At 39.5% G+C, this 27283-nt stretch overlaps 1 protein-coding gene across 5 annotated transcripts in view; it reads right to left on the bottom strand.

The window, feature by feature from the left end:
- slc4a2b (solute carrier family 4 member 2b) overlaps positions 1-27283 on the bottom strand; it is a 62559-nt gene that overhangs the window by 17065 nt on the left and 18211 nt on the right. For 3 of the 5 annotated variants that reach the window (XR_007035709.1, XR_007035710.1, XM_047349449.1), the window contains 5 exons: positions 15426-15598; positions 5360-5528; positions 3895-4127; positions 2564-2676; positions 1718-1920 (listed from right to left, as the gene is read on the bottom strand). Coding sequence is in view for 1 of the 5 variants with exons in the window: in XM_047349449.1 (XP_047205405.1) it covers positions 1718-1920; positions 2564-2676; positions 3895-4127; positions 5360-5528; positions 15426-15485 (778 nt within the window). In the remaining 4 variants the exon portion in view is untranslated. Of the gene's footprint in view, positions 1-1717; positions 1921-2563; positions 2677-3894; positions 4128-5359; positions 5529-15425; positions 15599-17897; positions 17915-23346; positions 23595-27283 lie in introns of those variants that run through there. The other 2 variants (XR_007035708.1, XR_007035711.1) reach the window with 2 other exon arrangements.

Below are 27283 nucleotides of genomic sequence, written 5' to 3'. Positions count from 1 at the left end.
CAAAAACAAAATAAAATGACGTGCTTTGGGTTAACTCTGCCTTTTTTTTTTTTCCAACTTGTGTAATCTTTCCACATAACTCAAATTAGATCCGATTGGATTTAACCTCCCTCTATTATTTTTTATCTTGTTTTTCTTAAGTTGTCGATTTTAAATCACAGTTTAGGTCCTACTAGGGGAAAAATCTATCAACACTTCTCTCCAGATCCTTCTGCTCTTTTACTCTCTCCAGTAACCAGTTACATTTTATTATTTGGGTAAAACCCTTACAGCATATTTCTCCAAAGATTAGGTTAGTTTCTCAATGATTATTTCCTGCGCCATCTGTTTGTATATAGCCTCAAAATAAATCATGAAAGTTAACCATTTTATTCCTTTTTAATTAAAATAATTCATAATTTATGACAGCAGGATTCGATGCTGAGTGTTTATCATGTCGATATTCTGAACATATTATCCTGTGAACTTATTACAGGCATTTAAAACACCATTAAATGGGGCGTGGTATAGCGGTAGAGCACGAGGTCCACATATGCAGGCCTCAGTCCTCAATGTAGCTGTCCCAGATTCGAGTCACGACCCCGGAGACCTATGCTACACGTCTTTCCTCTCTCTCCATCCCACTTCCTGTCTGCTTACTTTGGAAAAATAAAAATAAAGGCCATTAGTGCCACAAAAAACACCTTGAATGATTAAGCAAACATATAGCAGACAGTACTCCAGTTAAAACGGAAAATATTTTTCTTAGATCTGAAATCTGTGTAATTCTGGGACAACACAGAGAATGACTTCTGATTGGCTAATCTCAGACTTCCTCCAACTTTATTGGCTCTCTGACATCATGGAGCCCCATGTAGCCTAAACATTTGTTTCTGATTGGCTCAGTGGAAGATCTGGGGTCTCATTTATAAAACATTGAGCAGGATCTATACTAAAAGTGTACGTACGCCCAAAAGCCGAAAACAGTGTACACCAAAATTAAAAATCCAGACTTATAAACCATGCGCTTACACACCAGCAAGCAATTTCTCCTTTATAAATCACTGCTACACCTCAATGTCTGTGTGCAAAGTTCCACCATGTTATTTCCTCTACATGCCCACATTCAACCATAAATCGCCAATGGAAAGCACCTCATGAATGTTAACGTGTATTTAAATGAGTCACCTGATCAGTGTTATTTCATGGTTAACAATGGGAACCATGAAGAAAAAAGCAAACAAAGGCAAGTTCCCCGAGGCAGAAGTCAAGGTGTTGGAGAGTGAGGCGGAGAGTTGAAACAATATCATGTTTTGTAGCCACAGTAGTGACCCAGTGTTATTTATGCTCCCTAGCGCAAGCATAAATAACACTGGTTTTGAATGCGTATGATGAGGAAATTATTTGTAGCATTTACCCACCCTGAAAAAGTAAAATAATTCAATAAAGACCTGCAAATATGTCCTAGTAAAAGTAATGCCAAGAAAACAGAAACTTTTTCAATTTGTTTTAACTTATAAACCTGATTAACATGCAGCTAAATTATACATATCTAAAGTATAAATATATTACATTATATTGGTGCGCAATACATTTAACAAAATAGCTCACAACACCAGAAAAGGTAGGTTATATTGCAGCAGAAACCTCTCTTCTAGTTGCTGGAGTTTTAAGAATAGATTAAAAAAATCATCCCAGTAAAGTAGCTGCAGAAACTGGGGACTGATTAGTCACTCACTTTTGATCCCATCCAGGTCAGCGGAGGCCAGCGTCATGGCTTCGCTCTCGTCCGTGGGGATGCGCTGGTACTTGGCTTGCTCCGCACCAGTCATGTTGCCTGTTCGGCGGCGCTCCTGCAGGTCGTAGCTGCGGCTGGCGGAGGAGACCCGAGTCAGAGGCGGGTTTTCAGGTGAAGCCGAGTGGGAAGTGGGGCTCGGAGAGCTGGTTGATTCGGGTTTATTGCAGGAAACAGGAGGAAAATGTGGACTTTTGAGATGTTTTAGTGGTATTTCATAATAAGCCTTAACCTTCAACCTTTATATCTTCATTTGTTTCATATATAAATAATCCTGCTAAGCAAAAACATCACTCACCGACTTGAAGTTACTTCTCCAAGATAAATCTGGGTTGCTCACAAACTGTCTACTTTTCTTCTAAAATATGCATATTTAATAAAAACAACTTAAATCTACGATTAGGTTGCTCTCCAGCCAACTAGACGAAAGCTTTATGCAGCGTAATCCGGGCTCCGAATAAAACCTCAACAATTGGAAAAGTCTGTGTCATGAGGAGGAGCCTGGAGCTGCGTGGGTGAGCAGTCATTTATAGAGACAGTGATGTATGAACCTATGAGAACAGGATTACTCTGGCCCATCAGATGATGCCCAGCAGGCCCACTGGATGCCTGAGTCATGGTAACGTACAGAGAGTACCTCAGAGTCTAAAGCAGGCGTTAACCTGGGAGAGCTCTGCCAGAAGGTTTCACTGATATGATAAAATGGGCATTTAAATAATCCCAGCAGGTAGTATTTGATTATAAACCAGAGCAGTTGGTCTTTTAATCAGGAAATAAAACGGCACTCACTCAGTGGTAGATACATCTTCGGCTTCTGCTCTCGCAGCAGACTGAGGGACGATGTTCAGCTCTCGGGTCGAGTTGCTCCATCTGGAAACTTGGTCTTCATCCGACAAGAAAAACTAGAGGAAGCGAAGAGAGTGAGAGATCAGTTCACCACATGAACTTGTGATTTCAAATAGTGACAAAACAAGAGCCTTCTTGACAAACGTCTGAAGCCTTTATCTGTTCCTGGACATGCTGGGGACACAGAGGAAAGCTCAGGGTGGGGGGAGTCAGGCTAAATTATAAAACCCACTGCCAGTACAAACCAGCAGGCCTTTTCATTTAAAACCACTTCTCCTTTGCTTCCTCCCAGAATTAGATGTTGCTTTTATATTGTTTTCCACTTGTGCCCATGTGGCACATCATTTATTTTTTTCCTTATGCTTTATTCATTTTTATTCCTTTCAGGTAAAATACTTGGGTCTCTTCTTGCTGCATGAATAAAAGCTGGCTTGGCTTAAGGAGCCTCCACTCATTAGATTTCAGTGCCAGCGTTAGCTGACAAAGAACCACGGGGAACAATGTGCACAAATCCTTCATATCAGCACATCAAGAAAGAGATTTCAGGTTTAAAATGAATTTGAGCTACAGCTTAAATAAATAAAAAATAAGCATAAAAGCCACACCTTTTAAATCTAATAAGCCTGAACAACTGAAGTCTTCAAATTGAATCAGATATTTTAAATTGTCTTTCCTTTTATAACTTATTATTTGGCGAAAGAAAAGCCAATAGGCACCATTTTTGGAGTTAATTTGCAAATGTCTACACAAGTTTCTTCCTAATCTGTAAAGATTCATAATAGCGCATTAGATCCAATTGATGATACCAAAGTTAAGGCTGTGAAGGTTTGGAAACACCGAATCATCTGCATGTCTTCTGGTTTTGTGGAAATTTCTGCATAAGCAGACCATTGCATCTCTGCTACTTTATGCTCACCTGCCAAACAAAAGGCAACAGACTAACACTGATAAGACCTGGTTCACAAATGTTATTCTGCCAGCCTTCTGCACAGATCCGACCTGGATTTGTTTTGTTTAGAATCACATGAAACCCCAAAATATAAAGTCTGTCTTATAAATATAAAATTTGCCCTGTTCATCTGCATCAGTGGTAATAAAATATATGACTGTTTATTAGTAAACAAAGTGGGGTTTGGAAAGGTTCTACCAGGTAATCAAGGATATGATGAAAAGGTATTTGCAAGTTGGTAAATAAAGAATATGATCATAATCATCATCAATAACCGGGTTAAACTTGTACAGCTCTGCAGTCTTTCTTCCTTAATGGGCAATACCTCCACATCTCTTGGTTTCTCTGACTCTGATTGAGCAGAATTTGCCTCTATGCTCTCCTCCTCTTCTTCTTCCTCTTCCTCATCTTCCCCCTCCTCTATAGGACCACTAGAGGGCGCACGGCTGCCTTTATGATCCTTGCTCTTTTTCCTTTTCTTGCTGCCTTTTTTTCTTCTCCCCTCAGTCGGAAGTTTGGACAGAGGCCGGTGGATGTGACGAGAGTAGTGACGGTGGTCTGAGAAAAAATAAAAATAAAAACAGGGAAAAAAGGAAAAAATTACAGCGCTGACTACACGTAATGACACACCCGATACACAGCATAATCTCACACTGAGGCATTTAGAAAAATACAACCTTTGACTCTGCCACATTGGTTCAGTGAGGGGAAAAAAAAGCATACAGTCAGAGGGATCTCTGACAGTTCCTCTCTGCAGACTCCAATCATCCAGAGACTGTGCTCCTCTCTTCTGTCCAGGCTACCTCCCAGCGTTCTACAGGGTTCCGGTCCAGGAATTGACATGGCCATGGAAAAACATTGATTCTGTCGCTGGATGAACCATTTCTTTTTTTAAAGATATTTTTTCGGCACTAGTGGCCTTTATTTTTTTGACACTAGGCAGACAGGAAAGAGGGGTAGAGAGATGGGGAGACATTCGGCAAATGTCGCCGGGCCCGGGACTCGAACCCGGGACGGCCGCTTCGAGGACTGTAGCCTCTGTCTATGGTCGCGCGCTTAACCCTTACACCATCAGCGCCACGCCAGGATGAACCATTTCTGTGTTTATCTGGCCATGTCTTGGATCATTATTTTGCTGAAAGCCCCAACTCCATGATATTTATATCATAAATGTCCTGATATTTCAAAGTGTCCATGATGCCATGCACTGACGATGATCCCAGGGATGAGAAACGGGCCCACAGCATCACAGATCATCTACTGTACTCAGTAGACACGAAGCTTCAGCACATATTCATCCTTTTTGTCAAAACACTTCAGCAGGGTTTTGTGTGAAACAACTCAAAATCGGAATAATTATGATGTGTAATCTCACTAAAGCACTCCTGGCATCCCTACCAAACAACCAGTTGGCATAAAGATAGCGTCTCATGGTTTTTATGGTGTCTTTGTGACCCCAAGATGCCGTATAATCATTCTCACTGCGTGTGGTTAAAGAAGCATTAAATAGATCAATCCTTCATTTACATTTATTCTTAAAGGACACGTTAGGGGTACCCACTGATTTTAACATGGGATTCTAACTCCTGACAAAATAACTCAAATTAAAGGTTAAATTAAAGGTTTCAGTCTGAGATATATGGTGCTGCAATTAAAAATAAATTCATTTTAAGGTTCTTTTAGAAAACCTTCCCAGGGTTGATGATAATTATTGAGGGTGCGCAGTATTAAAATGTATTATTGGTGGATGCAGAAGAAACAAAGGTAGAGTGAAGCCTCTTTGTTCTTACATTCAATGTCCTCCTCATGGTAGGAGTAAAGCAGCTCGTCGGGTACAGAGGCAGCAGGGCGAAGAATATGCTGAAAACGCTGAACCCCCAGAGCTTTGTTCAGGTCGCCCTCATCCTCCTCCTCTCGGTGCTGGTGACCGTAAAGCGAAGAGGCTGCAGAAGCCTCTGGCTGCAAAAGAAAAACCAATAAATATGTAAATAAGCCAATAAAACCCTTTCACTGATACGTTTGGAGAAGAAAAACGCTTAAAAGAAGTGACAGCTGTCAGTTTTTAAAGTCAAACGTTGGATTTACACTCTCCTATGATGAAGACGCAGACAAAAACACTCAGCGCTCTAAAACAATAAGCTAGTTTCATGTGTGAATTTCCTTTGCACATCTTCAAGGAAATGTTTGGTGAATTAACGATGATAAATTCATTCAGACAAGGCCTCTTGCTACCCTGCATCATATCTAAGACACAGCATTGAATATATTTAAGGTATTTTCAAGGCCTAGAAATTAAGATGATAAATTTAAGAGTTCTTGTGGCTTTATGACCCTGCAGAAACATTGCAACTAATTGAATTTAAATATTATCTAAAGTCGGAGTGCTGATTTGTTTTGCATAAACATATGAAAGAAAATGTGGTTGGTATAAATCATCCCACAGCATACAGCTCAATTCTGTACATAAAAAAAGTGCAAAACAAGGTAGGAAACAGGGAAGGGATGAGATGACCAGCACTTTTTGACAATTGTGAAGAAGCAATTTCATGTGTAGCTTTTACTCAAACACTAGAGGGAGCTCTAATCCTACAAAGCATTCCTAACGTCATATGATCAGTCATCTCAAAAATGAGCTATAAGTGGAAAACAACAGCCATGCGCTTTAATCAGTTACACTCGACTCCATGCTGTGCTGTGACTCGGATCACATGCATGACAAGAGATCTGTTTTTTTCCCACTCAGTCCTGCCGGTAGGATGCTATGATACGGGGGGGATCTCAATGTAGACGCCTCATGGCAGAGAAAGTGTTGCCATGGCAGCTGGGCAGGTACGCAAAGATCCTGCAGTGTAGCCTTCCAACGGGAAAAGGCAGGGGTCAAAAGTCACCTGATGCTACATGATAAACCTCTCAAGACGACATTTCATAGAGTAGGTTTCCATCCGAGATGGAGACAGATGCAGTGAAAGTGCAAGGAGATCAGAGCACATTTCTTCACCTGGAGCTTCACATTTTTCATGCAAATACTTTTTTCTGTTTATGCTCAACATAAAAAAGCCTTAAATGAACAACATAAAACAAGAAATGGCATATATACATATGATGCTAACCAGCTTTGTAGTTCTTCTGTATGTTCTACCCACATTTTCACCAGCTGTGGTGTAATAACGATCATGCAGACATTAAATTCATAAAAATCAACCAGAACACGATAATGTGAACTTTCTGCCTGAACAGGAAATTATTTTGTTCCTCCTTTACTTACATGTCAGATGATTCCAGAGATTCAGGCATGAGACAGAGCGTGGAAAAAAATGATTCCCATGACCCATGCAACTGTGCTGTTATTTACCAAGAGCAGGTTTTACATGCCACACCAAGGTTGAGAGGAAAATACGGTTCCTAGCTGAGCTGCAGAAGTTTAAACATGCTCAAACGGTCTACCTTTTCTAGAAACTGAAGGCCAATCGAGAAATACATAAGTATGAAAAAGAATTATTAACATCCAAACTAGATTTTCAACTTTAAGGGTGTTTTTATGCTTTAGGTGTTTAATGTGTTTAAAACACCCTGGTTCTATTTACAACCGTGAACACAGCAATTGTACTGGGGTGTGGACCCAAACAAACAAGACCGTTTGGAGGAGCTGGTCTCGGTGTGGTTCTGAACGAACTCTAAAGCGGTTCCTTCATGGTGTGAATATCAGCCCATCTCAATCCAACACATCTACCAGGTAAACACTGCATGCTTGAGCCAAACGTCTTCCTCTAGCCAGGTACGCGTTGCATTATGGGATGCAGTATGATAAACAATTGATAAGCATAAAGCCCAATGCGACTTTCAGAACATCTTCTCAAAATCATTCAGTATCCGACCAACAAACAGCCAGAACGTTCTCACCTGGTTCAAAGTGACGGGTTTTTGGTTTGCTAGGAGTTTTCTGTGTGAAAAGAAACCAATCCACCGAAAAGAGTTACAAGTTAACAAACTCATGAGCTGATTTGGACCAAAATGGGGCAAAGGAAATGAACTATAGGTATAGAAACAGTCTGCGGTCTAGTCTTGGGCCGGTCCTGGTGTCAAGGTATGCAAAGGACGTAACACACAACAGATTTAACACCGATAAACCTTTCCATCAAATTGTACCTTCAGTCATTTTAACGAAATCTCAGAAGAAGGGCTGCAGGGGCTCATCTTTTAGATGTTTTAGAGTAACATTGTAGGCCCCCCACCTGTGGCTGCACACGGATTTGTCAGCTGGCTGAGAAAAGGCTTCTACACTTTTCACACTCTTACAAGAGTAGACATTAAGCTGTAACAGAAGACTTTCCTACCTGTCCAAAGTTCAACCTATGTTTTAATATTAAAGCAGAGAATGTTTAGGACATTAAGGACAAATAAAACGGAATGTTTTTACAAACATTAATTTAGTTTGGGGATTAGACGTTTGCCTTTATGCCGTAAAAGAAAATAACTCCTGTAAAGCCATAAAGGTGCATAATATTTTAGGAATTAAATGACAAGCCTAAAAACTACAAAAGCAAGAACATTTCTGCAAATAAAGCCTTTAATGGGGGAAAAACTGATTTAGCAATAAAATAAAATTAACGGATGAAAAACAAAGGAAGTTATGTCATTTTTCGTCAGTATCGGATAATGTAATTTCAAACATCATACAGGACGACTGAAGCTCTAAGTGTTGCCAAACAATCAGGCTGTTTATTTTTACAGAGCCCTCATTGATATATATTTATATATTTTGGTTTTGAGGTGAAAGCCAAGAAAGCTTAAAGAGATGAGTGGAGGGTTGTGGTTGAGGTAAAAGGATTTTCCATAACTGATGCCATGCGTAAAAACAAGCCCTGAGGAGCCAAGAAAAAACAAGTTTAACCAGCAGCAGCACCGAAGGCAAAGCACAGTCTGAAGTCTGAAGACAACAGGTGCTTTCCATCACACCTCCCTGTTGAAGGTTAAAGCAGCAAACCGCTGCAGGCACGAGGCACCTTTCTACTTCTGCTCATCACCGCATTAAGCCTGGTAGGATCACAGTCCGAAGCACGATTCTTTTAAGTACCAATATTGACAAATGGCCCATTGTGCCAGAGCAGAATAAGAGACAATTGCATCATGGGGACAAGTCTGCATGATGGGACATGCTGTAGAAAACTGACAGAAAAACCCAAAACAGTTCACTAAGGTACTGCACATAATTAACTAACTTAATGAGCAAATATAAAACCCAATAACCACATAAAAGAAATGTAAATAAGATGCCTATGAGTTGATTAAGTGGAAAACATTTCAGGTTAATGACCACCCAAAACATAATAAAAAGGCACACTAACCAGGTTGCAAAGAAAAGTACAAGCTTCAAGAATTTCAGAAGTAATCTTTGTGAGAAGATGTCTCCAGAAAAAAAAAAGCTTTGCCAACTATGCAGACTTTGCAGCTCTAGAAGTTGTGAACGCCCCCAAAATGCTAATAAAATGCTCTCTCTTTTTGCTGTAGCTGGAAAATTGTTACACTTCTGGGTGTAAAAAAAAAAACCCAGATACCTATCCAATAATAGAACAGAAATATCCTTTATTGTCCCTCAGTGGGGATATTTAGAGGTACCAGCAGCAAAGTGACAAGCTATCACAACAACATAAGAAACAAGAGACTGGGGAGCAGTGATGGCACAGGAGTTAAACGTACAACCCATGTACGGCCTTGGTCCTCAACACGGCTGTCACAGGTCCGTCCATATACAGGGGTTGGACAATGAAACTGAAACACCTGGTTTTAGACCAGGAGGAAGGGTTAGAAAACGTTTCCTGACTCGCTCCTCCAAAACACCCCAAAGTGGCTCAACAATATTTAGATCTGGTGACTGTGCAGGCCATGGGAGATGTTCAACTTCACTTTCATGTTCATCAAACCAATCTTTCACCAGTCTTGCTGTGTGTATTGGTGCATTGTCATCCTGATACACGGCACCGCCTTCAGGATACAATGTTTGAACCATTGGATGCACATGGTCCTCAAGAATGGTTCGGTAGTCCTTGGCAGTGACGCGCCCATCTAGCACAAGTATTGGGCCAAGGGAATGCCATGATATGGCAGCCCAAACCATCACTGATCCACCCCCATGCTTCACTCTGGGCATGCAACAGTCTGGGTGGTACGCTTCTTTGGGGCTTCTCCACACCGTAACTCTCCTGGATGTGGGGAAAACAGTAAAGGTGGACTCATCAGAGAACAATACATGTTTCACATTGTCCACAGACCAAGATTTGCGCTCCTTGCACCATTGAAACCGACGTTTGGCATTGGCATGAGTGACCAAAGGTTTGGCTATAGCAGCCCGGCCGTGTATATTAACCCTGTGGAGCTCCCGACGGACAGTTCTGGTGGAAACAGGAGAGTTGAGGTGCACATTTAATTCTGCTGTGATTTGGGCAGCCGTGGTTTTATGTTCTTTGGATACAATCCGGGTTAAAACCCGAACATCCCTTTCAGACAACTTCCTCTTGCGTCCACAGTTAATCCTGTTGGATGTGGTTCGTCCTTCTTGGTGGTATGCTGACATTACCCTGGATACCGTGGCTCTTGATACATCACAAAGATTTGCTGTCTTGGTCACAGATGCGCCAGCAAGACGTGCACCAACAATTTGTCCTCTTTTGAATGTCACCCATAATGTTGTGTGCATTTCAATATATATATATATATATATATATATATATATATAAATATATATGGAAATGAAGAATTGCTGCAAAGTCAACGAGTCTAAGCAATCATCTGTCCACTGTCTCCATATCCTTATAGTTGCAACTTCATACAACCTGGTGGCCTTCCGTTGTACTTTTTTTCCCAAGTAGCTATTTATGGTTAATTTAATATGATTATGCTATCAAAATAAAATGTGAGCAGTCTAAATTTTTTAGAATGTTCGGGATTTATTTGATGACTTATTTCTAGATGACTGGACATGAATTGAACCAGTACTGCACTGTAAAGCAGAGCATTATAAATAAACCAAATAGAATTGACAGAGAACTGATCTTAGTTAATATATGCATTTGTAAAGTTACTGTGCTGTATGCTGGAGCAGATACTGTGTGGCAGAGCAGTAAGAGATTATGTGCATAGGGAGGTAGTCTGAAATCCCACACAGTCAGCATTTAGAAGGAAACGAGGGTTGACCGGCTGTGGATCTTCAAGTCATGTCTCGTGTGGCTTATCCATTGCTGCGTGTCTTAATGCGACACTGCAAGGAAACTTGAGCGAAGGTTGCACCCAGGCTGTATTTCAGCTAGAAAGAAGAATAGGCTCTATGCAAGCAGATTTTCATCACTTCCCTATTGTATCATGCTTTCAAAACAGAACTGCTAAAATATGAATGTTTTTGCCCCTCAGATTAAGCAAACTTAAAGATGTTTAACTCTTAAAGTACGCATCCAGTGCAAATGCAGCAATAGGGTAAAACAATCTTTACTGGACACATGAAAGACGTTTTGGACTAAGAACACTGCAGCTTCCAGATGACCGGCTCAGTTTTATTAGTACTGCATTATTAAAGTTTATAACCAAGTTTATGGACTAACTTTAAAAAACTACCTCTAGGTCTTTAAAAATCTAGTTACCCTTTTGGGGTTGAAACTCCTGAAAGAAGTTATAAGATAACTAAAGGACTTGTCCTGGCCCGTACAAACCTACCTTTTAAATAAAACAATATCAGAAAAGTGGAAAGTGAATCAATTCTATAAACAAAAAAGGTAAATTTTTGTACAAAGTAGCCAAATATTGTGTAAACCGAGTTGCCATGTAGCTATGAAACACATTTAGTTATCACTCGTTAGCAAAACTGAAACTGAAAGTTGGTCATCGGGTCCACCACAGCAATAGAGAAGGCCATATAGAAGAGTTGGTGTTTTAAGATGGATGGAAAAGTCCAGAGGAACTCATGTTTCTTTATGCACACAACCACTTTGTAAACTTACAAAAAGGAATGACAAGTTTTGCATGTTCATAGAGAACATAAACCCTCACCCGAGTTTCAGGTTATTCTTAATTTGTTCCTACGTGCCTATTGAAGCATTAGTCTCTTTACAACCAAGAAGATTAAAGCCTGCAACCATAACCCAGGCATTTTATCACTGGACAACGTATAAAAACTTTAAGATGGCCGCCCCACCCCTAAAAACAAACTTTGAAGGAATTTATACACCGTTACATCAGTGTCCTGAGCATCGTTGGTGAGTACAATCACAGTACTAATGCAGACCTGGTACTGAAGTATTCCAAATATGTACATGGTGTAGATTTGAATGTATTATCCACTGGGATTTGGGAAGTGCCCACTCCTGAATGCCTCAGGGGTCTGCATGGTGGCATCATGGTTACCACTGCAGCCTTGCAGAAGAAGGTCCTTCATGTGTGGGTTCTTCTCTCGGTCCTACGGCTTCTTCCCACAGTACAAAACGTGGCATTTATTGTGGCGACAGAGAAACCATAACAATTTTGAAATAATCATCACTCACTTCCATTATTGACAGAGGTGCCCAAGTCCAGCCCTCAAGAGCTACTATCCTACAACTTCTAGATGCATCCCTGCTCCAACACACCTGAAACAAATGAATGGCTCATAGGCAGGCCTCTGCAGAGCTGAATGACTGCTGAAGAGGACATTTTTGATTCAGGTGTGCTGAAGCAGGGGTGCATCTAAAAGGTTGCAGGATGGTAGCTCCGGAGGACTGAACTACAACCAAGATGCACAATGGCTGTCAGTAAATATTATTTATTTAACCAAACATCGTTCCCTCCCAGGCATTAATTAAAATAGAAAGAATCTGTAAAATGCCTTAGGAGGCAAACAAAACAGATGTAAACATTTTTTGTTGCATCATTCCTCTGAAGTTGAAATTATAGCAGGGATCTCTCGATCCAATGCCAGGTATGGTGTCAGGGTCCAGGTCAGGGCATTGTTAAATGATATGCATCAGAAGTCCTGAATAAATCCAACACTTGACCACCACACCCCCAGCAAGTCATGTGGCATTTTTTCTTTACAACCTTTTTGTTTTAAAATCCCAGCTTACAGGGAATAGGACTGTGACATCACACACTAGCGTATCTTTATGTGCTAGTGTGTCGCCACGGCTACGGTGAAGGACTATGGTCGACCCATGCTTCAACGTCAGATTAATTTTAGGTTAGGATCCCGGCATTTAGGTAGATGCCAGAGACGTAAAGGAAACCAGGAAGACTGCTCCTTCGCGACTTTATCCTGAGAGTTCATGACCAGCATTCACAGCAGACTCATTCCTACCAGTGCCTGAGCTTTGGCCACCCTATATAGCGGAGGTGAATCTAAAATGAGAAACTAATGTGCATCCAAATATAATGTGGAAAACTAAATTACTTTGTTTTGAGTTTGCATGTGCATTAAACATGTGCTCTTAGCATACAGACAACAAATAGCTGTATTTGAAATTTGTTTGTAGGCAAAGGTTCAAATTTCCAGCATGTATACAAAGATTGTAAAAGGAAACTGCAGGAGAAAAACAGCATCACTTCTGGTCAGGAAGTTCATATGGACCCAACCTGTTTAAAAGACTCATTTGACCCTGGGTCATAGCCTCTCTCAAGATAAATACAACTGTCCTCAAAACTGTTTAGCAGAGCTGACAGTAAGCTCCCCCAACAATCCCAAGAGGAAATGCTGCATTCCTCATTTCTGTGGACACGGTTGACAGAGGTATTTTGTAGGCTGTGGATATTTTGTTTATTTAAGCTAATCTCAGTTTTGCCCTTAAAATCCAAGTATTTTTTTTCACAGTTTACAGTGATGTTCAGTGAAACACTTCATAGGATTATTGAATGCTTGGTACTGAGCCCTTGCACAGCATCCATGCCCCCTTTTTACAGCTTTAATGAGAGTTGATGCAAATGGAAAGGATGGAGTCAGGCTATAGTGACAGCGCTTGGTTCTCTGAAACTTGCATCCACTTGCTTTTTTCGAGCTTTTATTGCACTGAACACCTTAGAAGCTCCTACGACTCCCATTCAAACCATAATGTTTACGTTCCTCCAAAATACTGGAAAGGCTGTTTGTGGGTGAAGAAAGTGACAGTACTTTGAACCTCTATTGGCTGCTGCAGCTTCCGGTCCATCTGTGCACCTGTCAAGAAACCTGCTCGGCACTCAGATATTCCCAGACAGCTGCTTGTAAGGGGCAGAGCTGCACAGGAAGCAGCTGAAACGATGGTAATTACATTTTACGCCGTTCAAATCAAAGCACCAATGGTATGCAGCAGAAGAGCAACGTTTTCATTAGGTTTTGTCTGCAAAAAATAAGAACTGGAATCACACTGGCATTTAATGGGCCTAATTATTAAGCAGTCACATCAAAACAAAGAGTTAACATGCTGGCATTAGCCTAGCTTTTCAGCAAACGGCTCTATTTAACATTGTCAACAGGGGGCAAGACGTTATATTATTTAGGGCCGTCTGTGTTAAGTCAGATATTTATATAAGCAAATAATTGAGCTCTTTAAAAGCTACTGGATTTTCAAAAATATACATTAATAACTAAGTATGGGACCCTGTACCTACTTCAACAGGTTTTTGTAGCTAACATGTCACATTTTCAGTAACAAATACATTTTTCTTCTTTTTACAAGGATTAAAAGAAGTGGGATTTCAAAACAAAAACAAAAAAAGCAAAGGTTTGTGTTAGAGATAGACTAAAATGCCTTAGGTACTTATCTGCAGAGATTAGTGGGATCTGAACTCAAAATAGACCCGAACTTAGAAGACCAAGTCTGCATCTGAACAGCAGAAGGCAAAATAATGTTGACAAACATGGCAAAGAAGATAAAGGAAGAATTTGATGAAGATGAGTTGCATGAAAGCAACAGGAACGTTATGGGGAATATTCATTAACAAAGCTTAAAGCAGTAGTCTTTTTGCCTTACAGGGATGCAACGATCATTTGCTAATGGAGTTTTTGCAATGTCAGCATTTCCAGCCCCTTACATGCAAACCAAACTATCAGAAATGAGGGCAACCTTCCTGGGAAACCCCTTAATTGAAATCATTATAAGACCTGCTGTGAAAACATTATTAAATCAATATATAATTAAAAAACAACAACAGACCTAATTCCTGGAATGCTACCCCTGCTTTTCTCAAAGCTGAGGACTTCTAGAAATATGAGAGTATTAGAGCTGGCTTTTTTCCTTTGGGTGTTTTACTTTAGCACTGCACAAAATTAATCATGAGATGAGCTTATTGAGATGAGAGCTTCGAGATTCAGGGATGAAGTGTTCCTTTGGCTGCTGACCAATTGTTTCCAGGGCTTTCTAACACATTTAGAACAAGGATCCTTTCACAAGCTTTGTGGCTATTTTTTTTACAATTTAACAGCTGTAACTGGAGGGATTGGGGGGTTTTAGTTTCATTTATATTTTTTATTTTATTTATTCTTCTAATAAGTGAATTTCTTATGTGCATATTTAGTCCATTTGAAAGTGTTTAATGTCTGAAATTAAGTTAAGAGCAACTGAATGCAACTAGATTTATAAAAACACAGCAAAATAGGGGACACAATTTTGCAAAGTACCAACTTTTGTGCCAAATAGGACCAAGGAAGCTGACGCGGCATAAATCCTGCACATGGAGAAAGAGAACTGAAACCTTTGAAGCAAAACTGTTACGAAAAACGGGTCCAAAAACTGCTGTGAGCAGCAGGCAAACTGCATTAGTCTGCTTCATTACCAGCACAATAGATTTTACCAAATGGCCAACGATGCCCGAGCATCAGCTGGCCTGAGTGCAGCTTCCAAACATGTTGTTGTGTAAACTTACACTGTGAATAACTGATGCAACAGCGTCTGTAACCTGGCTGGGTGCGCTTTGGCTGCTCATGGCTCTGCAGGGAAAGTTGCTGTTAGTCAGGCTCTGGGAAGCTGGTTTGGACTGGTGCGGCTTTAGCCCTTCTCTTTCTCACTGGGACTCAGACAGCTTTTGGGCAGCATAACCTGTTGACAGACAAATCAAGGAGTTAGACCCTCAGCTGCTCAAGAGCTAAAAAAGACCTGCATGAATAAATCAGTGAATTTCAAGTGGAGCCACAAAGCATGAGAATTTGAATATGGTCCAATAGATCTGGAATAGAAATATTTTAGTTACAATGGATTATGCATCACAAATGCGGGCTTATTCTGACCTACAACCAGAGTAATAGCCCAAACTGCCATTTATGAAACAAACTGCCCAATTTAAGGCTTTATTTTGAGCTTGGAAACAGACTTCTCTCAATTCCAGGCTAGCAAACTGATGAGGAACTTGGATCTGGAAATTAAGTTATGTGTCTCAGTTACAAGTTAGAAAACCAGTAGAATTTTTTCATTTTCTTGGACAACTTTGTGAAGTTGGCGTCTGATTTGCAGTGCCAAATCAGACCCTACACAAGGGTGGGGTTTTCTCCACCCAGTCTGGACTGGTGTCGGCCAATAAAACTAAATCAATATTTTATAAAAGAAACAAAAAATGACTATCTATGACTACTATAAAGATAGGCTTTAAAATTCAATAACAAAGACAATATGTAGGAGGTGGGGCAACATTTTTTACAAGAAGAAGAAAATGCAACCTTTGAACTTGAGTTACATTATTGTATGCTTCTGCTAAAACATATCTGCACTCTTAAAAAGTACTTAAACAGTGGGTTTTGTACAATAATATATTACTACAATGACAAGGTATTAAATTTAATGTTAGTTATTAATTACGGTTATTTTTATATTGTTTTTTTTAGTTAAAATTGAAACAGACGCCATCTGTAAAGTGAATTGTTAATTTAAAACTGTTTTGTGACAAGATAACGAAATCGTTTAACACAGGGAAAAAACAAAATTCATCACTTTTTTGTTGTCTAGCTATAGTCTGGACGGGAAAGCTTATTTTAGTCATTTGTATTCAGGCTCTTGATCTTTTGGTCATAAAAGGAACACTTCCAGGCTACGAGACCAGCTTTTACTAAAGGAATTTCCATGTATTTTATGCATTTAAACATTCCAAGAACATGTTCACCAACAGGGGTTGTACAATACCATGACTGATAACTGATTTAATAGAGATATAAAGCAATCAACTATGGAAGGAAACTTGTGCCATCAGAAACTGAATTTGAATTCCCCAGACTGAATCTGTATTTGTGTAATTTGAAATAAAATGTATTGGTTTGAAAATGAATTTCACTAAACTGAATATAATGCTTTAAAACTGAATTTGTTTGCTTTGAAAATTGCTTTGCTTGTATTGAAAATTCTGTTTGATTACTTTCACTTTCAGGTCTGAAATTCAATTTCAGTTCCAAAATTAATTTTTTTGTGTCCCACATCCGGGTTCTTAAAGCCACAGATTAATCAAACACAGATTTACTGATTCATGGATGTCATTCACTGTTGCTGTGTCCAAATTCAGGACTGCATTCTGTTGAAGGACGCATTTGTAGGCCGATAACGTCCTGGATGAGAAGACGAATGCTGTCTAATCTCCAAGGATCCAACAAATGCGTCCTTCTTTTCCCCAGATTTGAAGGATAGGTCCGGTGTATCCTCCGTGTCCCACCCTATCCCATGATTCATTGAGGGTCGAAGTAGATTGTTCTACGGAAGTAGCAAAGGCTCGAGGAGAGAGAAAAGTTGTGAATAAAATTGGATATATTGCGCATTCTGTGAAGCAACTGAACTTTTACAATGTTTTTAGACGAGAATTTAGTTGTGTAAACCGAAAATACCTGTCTCAGTTTATCAAGATATCGCTTAATTGAACAAATGCTCCGATGTGTTCGTCCACTGCCCCAGCAGCTGCTCGCCTCGCCAGCTGTCAGCTGACCGGGTGGTTGAGGTGCGATAAACCCCGAGAGAACAGCTGACTCCCGGCACAATGTTTTCAAAATCCCGCTGGGTTTCCCCAATGGGAAGTTAAAAAGATATAATTCAGTCAGATGAAATCTAATATTAATGTTTGGTTTATTTATAATAATTATTTTTATGCTCTGCAAATAAACAGATTTAAACTTTGTTCCTAAAGTTATTATGTTGGTGTTTAAGTTGTTGAAAGCTTTACAAATAAATTAAAGAAATGGTATTTGTCATCAATGTATTTTATCAAGTGTAAGATTTTTATATCTATGAACACAAAAACAATTTCAACATTTTAAATGGCTGAATAATGAACAAGATCATTAAACAATAACATTTTAAAACAAAACAGCATTATAAGCCACCAGCAATATGTAAAAGGGTAAATAAAAACCGTGCAGTCATTTACAGTAGAAACAGGCTCCATTTGTTCGGATTCACAGCTCTGTGCTTCACGCTAACACGGTTGCTAGGCAACAGAAGTTACGCTGAGGTACAAGAGAAACGCAGACCGACGTTAACACCGGCGGCACACTATGCTAATTTGGCATGTTTAGCTAATAGCTACAGGTAGCATACGTGTTGCTGTTTGACCATCATTTATTTACATGACGCTTCTTGTAGACGTTTATTTGACTTGGTGATTGACATCCGCCAAGCTCATGTATGCTGCTGCTCCAGCTCAACATGCCGTAAAGGAAGTTTAACCTGATGTGAACCGTAAATCGATTAATCTGTGGCTATCCTCAAGGACCCGGATGTGTGACACAAAAAAACTGAATTTTGGAACTGAAATTGAATTTCAGACTTGAAAGTGAAAGTAGTCAAACTGAATTTTTAATACAGCGAAATACATTTTAAAAGCAAATTAATTCAGTTTCAAACCATAAAATTCAGTTTCATTTTATTGAAATTCATTTTCAAACCAATGCATTTAAGTTCAAATTACACAAATACAAATTCAGTGAGAGCAATTCAAATTCAGTTTCTGATGGCACAAGTTTCTTCCCATAATTAATACAATGTCAGGCAGTATTTTAACAGCTCTGACCTCAAAATTCAACATGGTTGCCTCATGAATGTCAGCTGGACAACTCTCAGTCAGCAGTCTCCCCTAACATTTCTGTGTTATCAAAAATAACTAATATAAACAGCTGATATAACAGTGTGTAACGATCTACATTAATGTCACTTGGGCTGTATTTTTTATTCCTTTAATCTTATTAATGATATTCAAATTTATTAAGATACGCCACACATGTTTTGTCCATTTTGCAATTGTTAATCAATCAAAAATCAAGAACATTCATTGGCTTTATGAAACCATAATGGAACTTTGTTGGATGCGAATGTAGGAGTGTTTCTCATTGTAGGAGCTTTAACAATTACATGTTAGGTCCCAAGATCTCAAAACGTATTTCATATTAAGGCAAACGGCGCAGTGAATTACAACATGCTTGGTGGCATGATGAGAGAAGGTTCAAACCAAAAGGCCTAAATAAGCATCAGACGGCTGTTTCTTTATGTCAGGGCGTGCAGCAATTCCAATTCTTTGCAGGGTCATTAACCACTTCGTCCGATAAGAGCAAGATAACACAGTGATACTGTGGAGAGGATCCAATGATAAGCAGCAGAGCGTGCTTCTGCTATGTCCACCTCCTGAAACTCAAGCATCTTACGAGCAAGACACCAATAATAGTATTCCTACAGTATGTTGTACTTGCAGTCTACTAAAGCAAACACTGCGTACTGACAGCAGCAATCAGAGCCCTGATAAACCTTCCTGATGTCTGGACACAGTCATAGCAATGACCTTGTTGACAGTAAGGGATTTATGCATTAAAATATCAATACGCAGGAGTGAGCCAAAGAAACTGAAACGGACACATTCACTTCCACCAACTTGCTAATCCCTGCACTACAGTTCACAAGATAAAATGACGACAAATTTAAAAAGAGAAATGTGAGCTTGGATGTGCTTAAAGATTACTTTCTCAGTAAACCTAGACTGTAGCACTCTGAAGGGGACAGAGCTCGCTACACAGAGATAAAGTTACAAAACCATGGGATCCTGGGTAAAAGCCCTGGGAACCAGTTTATCTGCCTCAGGGCAAGTCTGTAATAATACCGCTAGGATAACAATGATCAGAGGCGATAACAATAATACCACGTGAAATTATCCTTGCAAGAGAGTTGATGAAAAAAAAAAAAAACAACAACTTGGATTTAAATGTTTTCTGCCCTCTGTCAGGTACAGTTGCCCGATTGGAAAAAAGGTACTGACTGTTTCTTGTGTAGCAGCTGCAAAGGATACAGAGACATTGATGAGTGCTGACCGTGCAGGACGAAGCGAGGACGAGTAGTTTGACTCGCCTTTGCAGAAGTCCTGCACCTTACAAAGTCTCCTGAAAGAGACAAAAGAAACAGATTTTCCCCCTCAAACTTCAAAAGCGTTCCATGCTGGATTTAGACAGAAGGCTGAATAGTTTGGGGGGGAAAACCTTGTTTCTGGGAGGAAGCAAGTTTGAAAACAGGAAGAAGGTAACTGCTACAAAGTCAGGAATCTCAAGAGTTATAAAATCTGGGATTCCCTCTTGAATACGTTCTATCACATTTTGATAAAACAGAGAGAAAGGCAGAAATGCATGAATGTACTGACAGGACAAGGAGATAAAACAGGTCAGTGTTAAATAAGCTTACCTTTAACAATATAGATGTAAAAAGTCAACTTTGTTTGTAAAGAAGTATACATTCAAGTCATTTTAGACAATTGGGGAAAGAGCAGATACTGTGGACTTCTGTTTAAGACGAGTCAGAAGTCACAGACTGTATGAGTAATGAGCCAATTTAGATGCTGGTTGTGGAACCTGCCTCACTCTAACCTCAGGCAATGAGAAATAGCTCAACAATACCAACAAGAAGCCCAAGCAGTCCTGCAGCAGACGGTGCAACCTTCAGGGGCCCACCATCTGAGCATGATTGGGATTACATGAGGGAACAAGTTGTGCTTTTCAAGATGCAAGAACACATAGCAGCCCTGAAACAAGTATTGAGGCCTGACTAATTCAGCTTGGTGCTGTGCATTTCTCCCTCCTTCCCAGTTTATTTAAAACCCACTCTACCTACACGTTTCCATTGTGTGTAACCGGAAAATTTACATTCCAGAGAAAAAATGTTCAGGAACCCATAGTGAAAACTCATCTTTAGTGTTATGATGCTGCTATCAGACTCAAGAAGCTGGTTACTTCACTCCCTTACATCTTCATACATTTGCAGTTATGATTTCTTCCATTGCAGATTTTTTGTGCCCATAAAGGTCTACGTGGATAAATGGGCAGTGACTGATACGGGTCTCCTTGCAACCTTTGCACAAGCATCAGTGGCTCATTCAGAATTTGGCAAATAATTTGCTGTAATTTTAAACAAAGTTTCCACAGTGGAAACGGTTAAGTGAAAAATTAATGAATGAATAAAAATCTAGGCTGGAGTTTGTTATTATGGTTTTATCAGGAGTCATAATCTGTCAACTGGTCTCAATGGGGAATAGCACCATAATTAATGAAAAATGGGTTTAATAGTTCTTCCAAGCAACCGGACCTCAACTCTTTTTCCATTTATTCTTGTTTCTTTTTCCTTCAACCACTCCTTGTAAAGTCCTCAGATCCACAAGATGCCAGCAGCTTTGCGTCTACCTTGACGTTACCTCATATATGGTGTTGCTTCTCAGAAAAATTCAACGATTTGATTCTTTTATTCATTTCCTTATTGGCTTCCACATCTTCAGGTGTGCTTTGTAGACCTAGTTAATTTGACCAGGCATGAATGTTAAAATTGGAATGCAATTACAGAGCCTTATTGTGACATGACTGAGACAGAAAAGCAGAACAAAGACGGTTGATTTCACGGGCAATAAATTAACGTTTAAACTGAAAATATTGGAGATCTGGTGGTACAGAAAATACATATAAAGCATTTATTTTTCTTTTTTTGTTGATTATGGCTGACATTTAATGAAAACTCTAAATTTGGTTTAAGAAAATTAGAATATCACTTATCTTTGAACAGAAACGTGAAGGCCATGTTAATGCATACGCAGTTATGGGTTAAACTGCAGACATGACAGCTGTCCAAAAGGCAGGGTAGGGTAGGTAGGGTAAGCCACAAAAGGTCATAGATAGAAAAGCTGGCTCTTCAACTGGTTTTCACCTCATTTTCCAGCAGGACTCTGGTACCTGTCCCCATTGCCAAAGGTACCAAAAGCTGGTTCAGTGACCGCGGTGTTACTGTGCTTGAATGCCCAGAAAACCTGCCTGACCTGAACCCCACAGAGAATCTAGTGAGCTTTGTCAAGAGGAAAGTAAAAGACACCAGACCCAAAAATGCAAATGACCTGAAGGTCACCATCAAAGCAACCTGGGCTTCCATTACACCTCAGCAGAACCCCAGGTGGATTCCCTTAATGCGACACCACGTTGATGTAGTAATTCATGCAAAAGGAGCCCCAACCAAGTAATGATGGCGTGGACTTTTTCCTTTAGTGGTATTTTTTCTTATTTTGTGCAATGAAAGGATCTGGAAAACCTGAATTTTGGATTTTAATTAGCTGTAAACCACAATGATGAAAACAAACGGGACACCTTAAATATATAAATGTGACCAGTGAAGCCATTTGAGTTTCCCTTTTTCCTAATTTAAATTGTGAAAAATGTATTTTCAATTCTACTAATTTCATTTAGATGCACCTGCACACAAACCTCTTTCTCGTCTTTTGGCGACTTGTGTTTTATGACTTTTTTTTGTCTGCACCTAAATATCTTTCACCTTCATCTAAATTTTTTTGGGTAAAAAAAAAGCTTAAACTAAACCTTCTTTACTATGCCTTAATGAAGGATAAGAAGAAAAAGCACGGCAGTCAGATGGCTGGACAGAGGTCAAGAGCCAGACTAACTCCAGACAAGCCATCACACGTGTCTTAAACCGAGGTTCTGGAGAAGACGCCCTGACCGGGCACGGCTTCAGTCTGCAGCCTGACACGCGAGTACCAACCGCGGATTGCACAGTTCTATACCAGTTCAATCCGAAAAGAATGCATAATTAAAGAACGGCTAAATAAAATCAAAATTGTGCCAATAAAACCCCTTTTAACTAGAAATAGAAGCTAGATGTCCAAACCTCAACAAATACAGGCCTTTACTTATGAAAAGCAGGACTATGAAAGGGAAGAAATGAAGTTTAGAGCCTTGTAAAAACAGTTTTTTTAAACAAGACTGAGGAGTTTATTTGGATCCGTCTAGCAGACAAAGCCTGAAATAATTTTTTTATTGCTGTGATGGATTAAAGTGAGAGATAATTTGTCCTTAGGGTGGCATGTTTATGTGCAGCAACATGCTCATTCCTGCCATAAATTCATACAACTACTCATTTTTAAAATGGCAACAGTAGCAGAATAATTATTTTCAATTTACCACATTTTAGAGAGCTTTTAAGATATACATAATTTAAACAGCAGATTTAATTTATAGGTGAATTAGAGCATGTTTTTGCAACTAAAACCCTTTGAGCAGCAGTCATTCAAGCTATTTTAACAAGTGGACCTTATCAGTACTTGTTTACATTTGGCCACATATAAAGCCTGACTCAGCACTCACCTCAATTCACCTAAAAATTAGAAAGTCAGGATAAAAAACTTCCAGAAAAGTTATGTTTCATTAGGTAGACCAACAGAAAACCATCACTAGATAAACGATTAATCAAATTCAAACATTATCACAGAACAAGGAACAAATTTTCCACAAAGTCAACCTGGATAGTAAAAATGACTAAGAAACACAAAAACGCATAAATAATAGTATAAATACCTCAGTGTGCTTACTGCATAGAAGCCACCGCATACATTCTAGTGTATTCTGAACTCTGCTGTGAAAAGAGCTGGTCAGAGTGCAGGATGACAACAAATAAAAGGGGGGGAAAAGCAAAGAAAGAGGGGAGAGAAAAAAAAACAAAAAAAAAAAACAGAAAATAGAGGGACTAAAAAAATTTCCGTAATTAATGTAGAGCTTCTTGACTGGCCGTCCAGCTTCTCGTCAAACAGGGAGCGCTCTCTCAGACCTGCAGGGTCAGACTGATAACAGCAGCCTTCCTCCTTGGGATTATGTTTCCTCCTCCAGCCTGCTGACAAGCTGCCATGTGACTCCATTCAGCACTGAGTCAGAGGCTGGAGCTGCTCAGACGGATAGAGTTCGATATACGTCTGATACGCTCCAGCATATGGAGGAAATCCAACCCAAGTAATTAATATTTCTCCGCAATTTAATCTCAAGAAGGAATCTGTGTTCACACTCCACATCTGCCCATAAATATCTGGGACAACCACTGAACTGTGCATTTTTCTTAATAGGATGTGTTCTTATTGCTTAATAACCAAATGTTTCCCATCTTCCTGTTTTTAGGTTAAAAAAAATATGTCAAAAATGGGATGTTGAACGCCTTGCAGACAATTTTATTGTTATTTCTGCAATTGAAGTGTTGGGGCTCTATTTTGTTTTTTCTTTTTTGACAAAGTTACTGACAAAAACACAGCTTGGAGATGAAGCAGGGATTTCCACCACAGGATTTCACAAAGTTTTAAAAAGGTTACTAAAATGAATTTTTTTTTTAAAAACACAAATTCTGCCTTATATGTATTAGGGTCAATTACATCACAAGAAACGAGCTGATTAGATAGCATTAATAAAACAAAGAACATTTTCATCCCCCTCACTGGCATTAAATTACACCAAGCGTTTCTTCTTTTAAGTCTGTTAAGTTTCACTAAATAATTTCTATTTCCTAAATAGAATCAAACTTTAAAGAAATCAGCCAAATATAAAAACAGGAAGAGAACTGTGAACAAATCGGGTTCCTCTTTGGGTGAAATTTCCAGATTCCTAAAGATGCCATGTTCGTTTGTTCAAACAATTAATGTCCAGCCGTTCAGAAAGGACATGGATTCGGTGTCCCAGAGAGATGAAACGGTCATTGTTCACAGTGACATCAGTCTTGAACCCAACATGGGCTGAAGGACAGTCCGCAAAGAAGAAATTACTACAAAACAAACCAGAAAAGTCAGATTATGGATTGAAAAAAGCATGCAGGGAAAAGAAAACTTAAGTTTTGGATTAATGTTCTTTGGCATAACAGAACTAATATTGAATTGTTTCGTCATGAGCATTGCTACATTTGGAGGAAAACCACAGAAGCTAGCAAGCCTGAAAACACCACCTGTGAAGTAAGGGGGAAAAGCAGCATTGTGATCTGTAGATGTTTTGCTGCAAGAGTGACCGGTGCACCTCACAAGGTAGATGGCAACACGATAAAAGAACATTATGTGGAAATATCGGAGCAAATGGTCTTCCAAATGGACAATGACCCAATGCAAGGAGCCAAAATAGTTATGGAGTGGCTCAAAGACATCAGAGTTGATGTTGTTGGAGCGGCCATCACAAAGCCCTGATCACCCCTGATCTTAGTCCCTTAGAAATCTACAGATCTGACTCAGCTACACCAGTTTTGTCTGGAAAACTGTTGTATGAAGCTTATGGAAGGATGTTTGACCCAAGTCATAAAGTTTAAAAAGAAATTCTACCAAATACTAAGGAAATGTATGTAAACTTTGAATCTTAAGTAAACAAAAAGGAAGAAAAACAATACCTCTAAAACACTCTAAATTCCTTCCATTTTACTGGCCTTTAGCAACCAGTTTGGTAATCCCAACTGACCTAAAACAGCATTTTGAAGTCTTTTTGAAGAGAAAACAAAAGGTTATCTATTCATGACTCTGTAAATAGATGATTTCAATTGTATAAAGTGTGTTTGACTGAATTTTCAAAAAGTCTGGCAATTAGCTTGAAATTGCTCACTAAACTGCCACAAGACAAGTAGTAAAAATTGTTAAGAAGCCTGCGAATGGCAGAAGGTCATTTCATTAGTCAAGCCTGGAACACCTCATCATTAAGATCTTCATCCCTGAGTGTATTTAAAAACTTTACTATGGGTATTTATGTTGCTTTTGGAGAAATGGTTTCTTCCTTGTAGAGCAGGAGTCTTCAACCTTACATCATTTATATGGCCAGTTTCTAAAAACAACAAGTGAATGCCCATTTTCCACATAATACATTGAAAAACATTACCACAGAGCACATGATGTGTATAAGCACTTTTATACATCTGAGTGTTGTAGTAGTTCAGTAGTTGAAAATGCTGGCAATAAATATTCTGGTAGAGAATGTGCACAAAATAAATATATATATATATATAAAAATTTAATACCATTGGCATACTGTACTCCTGAAAAACACTTCAGAAAAATCTGGAAAACTCTGATTATCAAATAAAATTCAGCGGGATGTGGATGCTGTATCTCTGAATGATTTTAACTTTTCTAAATTCACATTTTGTCAAAACAAACGACAAACAGCCCCAACGTCTGAGCGCATAAATCCACCATCTTTCATGTGTTGCACCGTTTTTGTCAGTGAGAAGACTGGCATGGCATAGATTCAATCAGAGAGCTGTACGCTGGAGTCCATCCACAAAGATTTTCAAAGTTGTCTGGCTCTACGTCCAGAAATGCTGGGAATGTTGCTGGAATTTAAGCTGGATGTCATTTTGGAAATTTAGGACCATCTCCAGAGGATCAGCACTGAAAAGCTCAGTCATCTGTCCTGACAACTCACCGGTGTCCACATCAAGGAAGGGGTTAGCAATAAAGGTCACAGAGGGCTCCAGTTTCTCAAAGTCACAGAATCTGTCTGAAAACTGCTGACCCAGCTTGGACAGCAGATCACAGAACCTGGGCACCCTAAAACCATTTTCTGGCCCTGAATGGGATTCCAGCATCTCAGCAACTAGGGGAAGCGCTGAAATCTCTTCTTTTTTTTTTTTTTTGCATCAGCTGGATATAAATGGAGTTTAGCTTTGAACGAGTTCATAGCACTGATCATTTCAAACTCTACATTGTCTCTACCATGCCACTGCTGGTTGAGGTGGTTAATTTTTTCAGTCACAGCCATCAGGCAAGTCAGATCCAGAAGCCACTCAGCATCACTTAGTGTGGTATCCTCTCCCCTCATTTCCATTAATGCCTCGATCTCACTCAGCAAGTATAAAAAGCATTCCAGTACCTCTGCTCAGCCACCTGACTTCAGTTTGATGGAGGAGATCTCCATATTACACAGAACATTCGTCCAGGAAAAGTTTAAAGATCCAGTGTTGCTTGGCGCTTGGACATGATTTTCAGAGCAGCGTTCTTGACATTATCAAATCCCATGACTTTTGCACAAGTAGGCTGCTGATGAATGATGCAATGATAGTGAAGAAATGTAGTAAGGTTCGGGTCTGCTTTGCAATGACATGGCTGGTGCTCCATCAATTGTTACATAGACCAGTTTTCAATGGCAAGTGTCAACTCCCTTGGGGGTAGTTTTCACTGGCAGAAAAAGTGGAAAAGTGATCAAACATGTAAAAACAGCCAGCTGTGCCGTATCACTGCAGACTGATCACACTGAAGTGAATACCAGAGGCACCTGTTCCGGTCCAAATCCAGCCGTGTCTCCGCAGCCATAGACAGCAGAAACACCCTGCGTGTTTCAGGTATCTGGAAATTATATGCTATTCTCCACCATTCTCATCTTGACATCTTGGCTGATTCGTTTTTTCCCCAACCCATGATGCCACACAAGGAAGCAGTGTGTTTGAGGTGTCTTTCAAAATACATCCACAGGTGAGCCTCCATTCAACCCAGATGTTGCGAATTAA

The sequence above is a fragment of the Girardinichthys multiradiatus genome, chromosome 21 (assembly GCF_021462225.1).
Source record: "Girardinichthys multiradiatus isolate DD_20200921_A chromosome 21, DD_fGirMul_XY1, whole genome shotgun sequence".
Classification (NCBI taxonomy): domain Eukaryota; kingdom Metazoa; phylum Chordata; class Actinopteri; order Cyprinodontiformes; family Goodeidae; genus Girardinichthys; species Girardinichthys multiradiatus.
The sequence above is the reverse complement of the archived record's forward strand: the minus strand, read 5'-3'. Positions and strand labels throughout refer to the sequence as shown.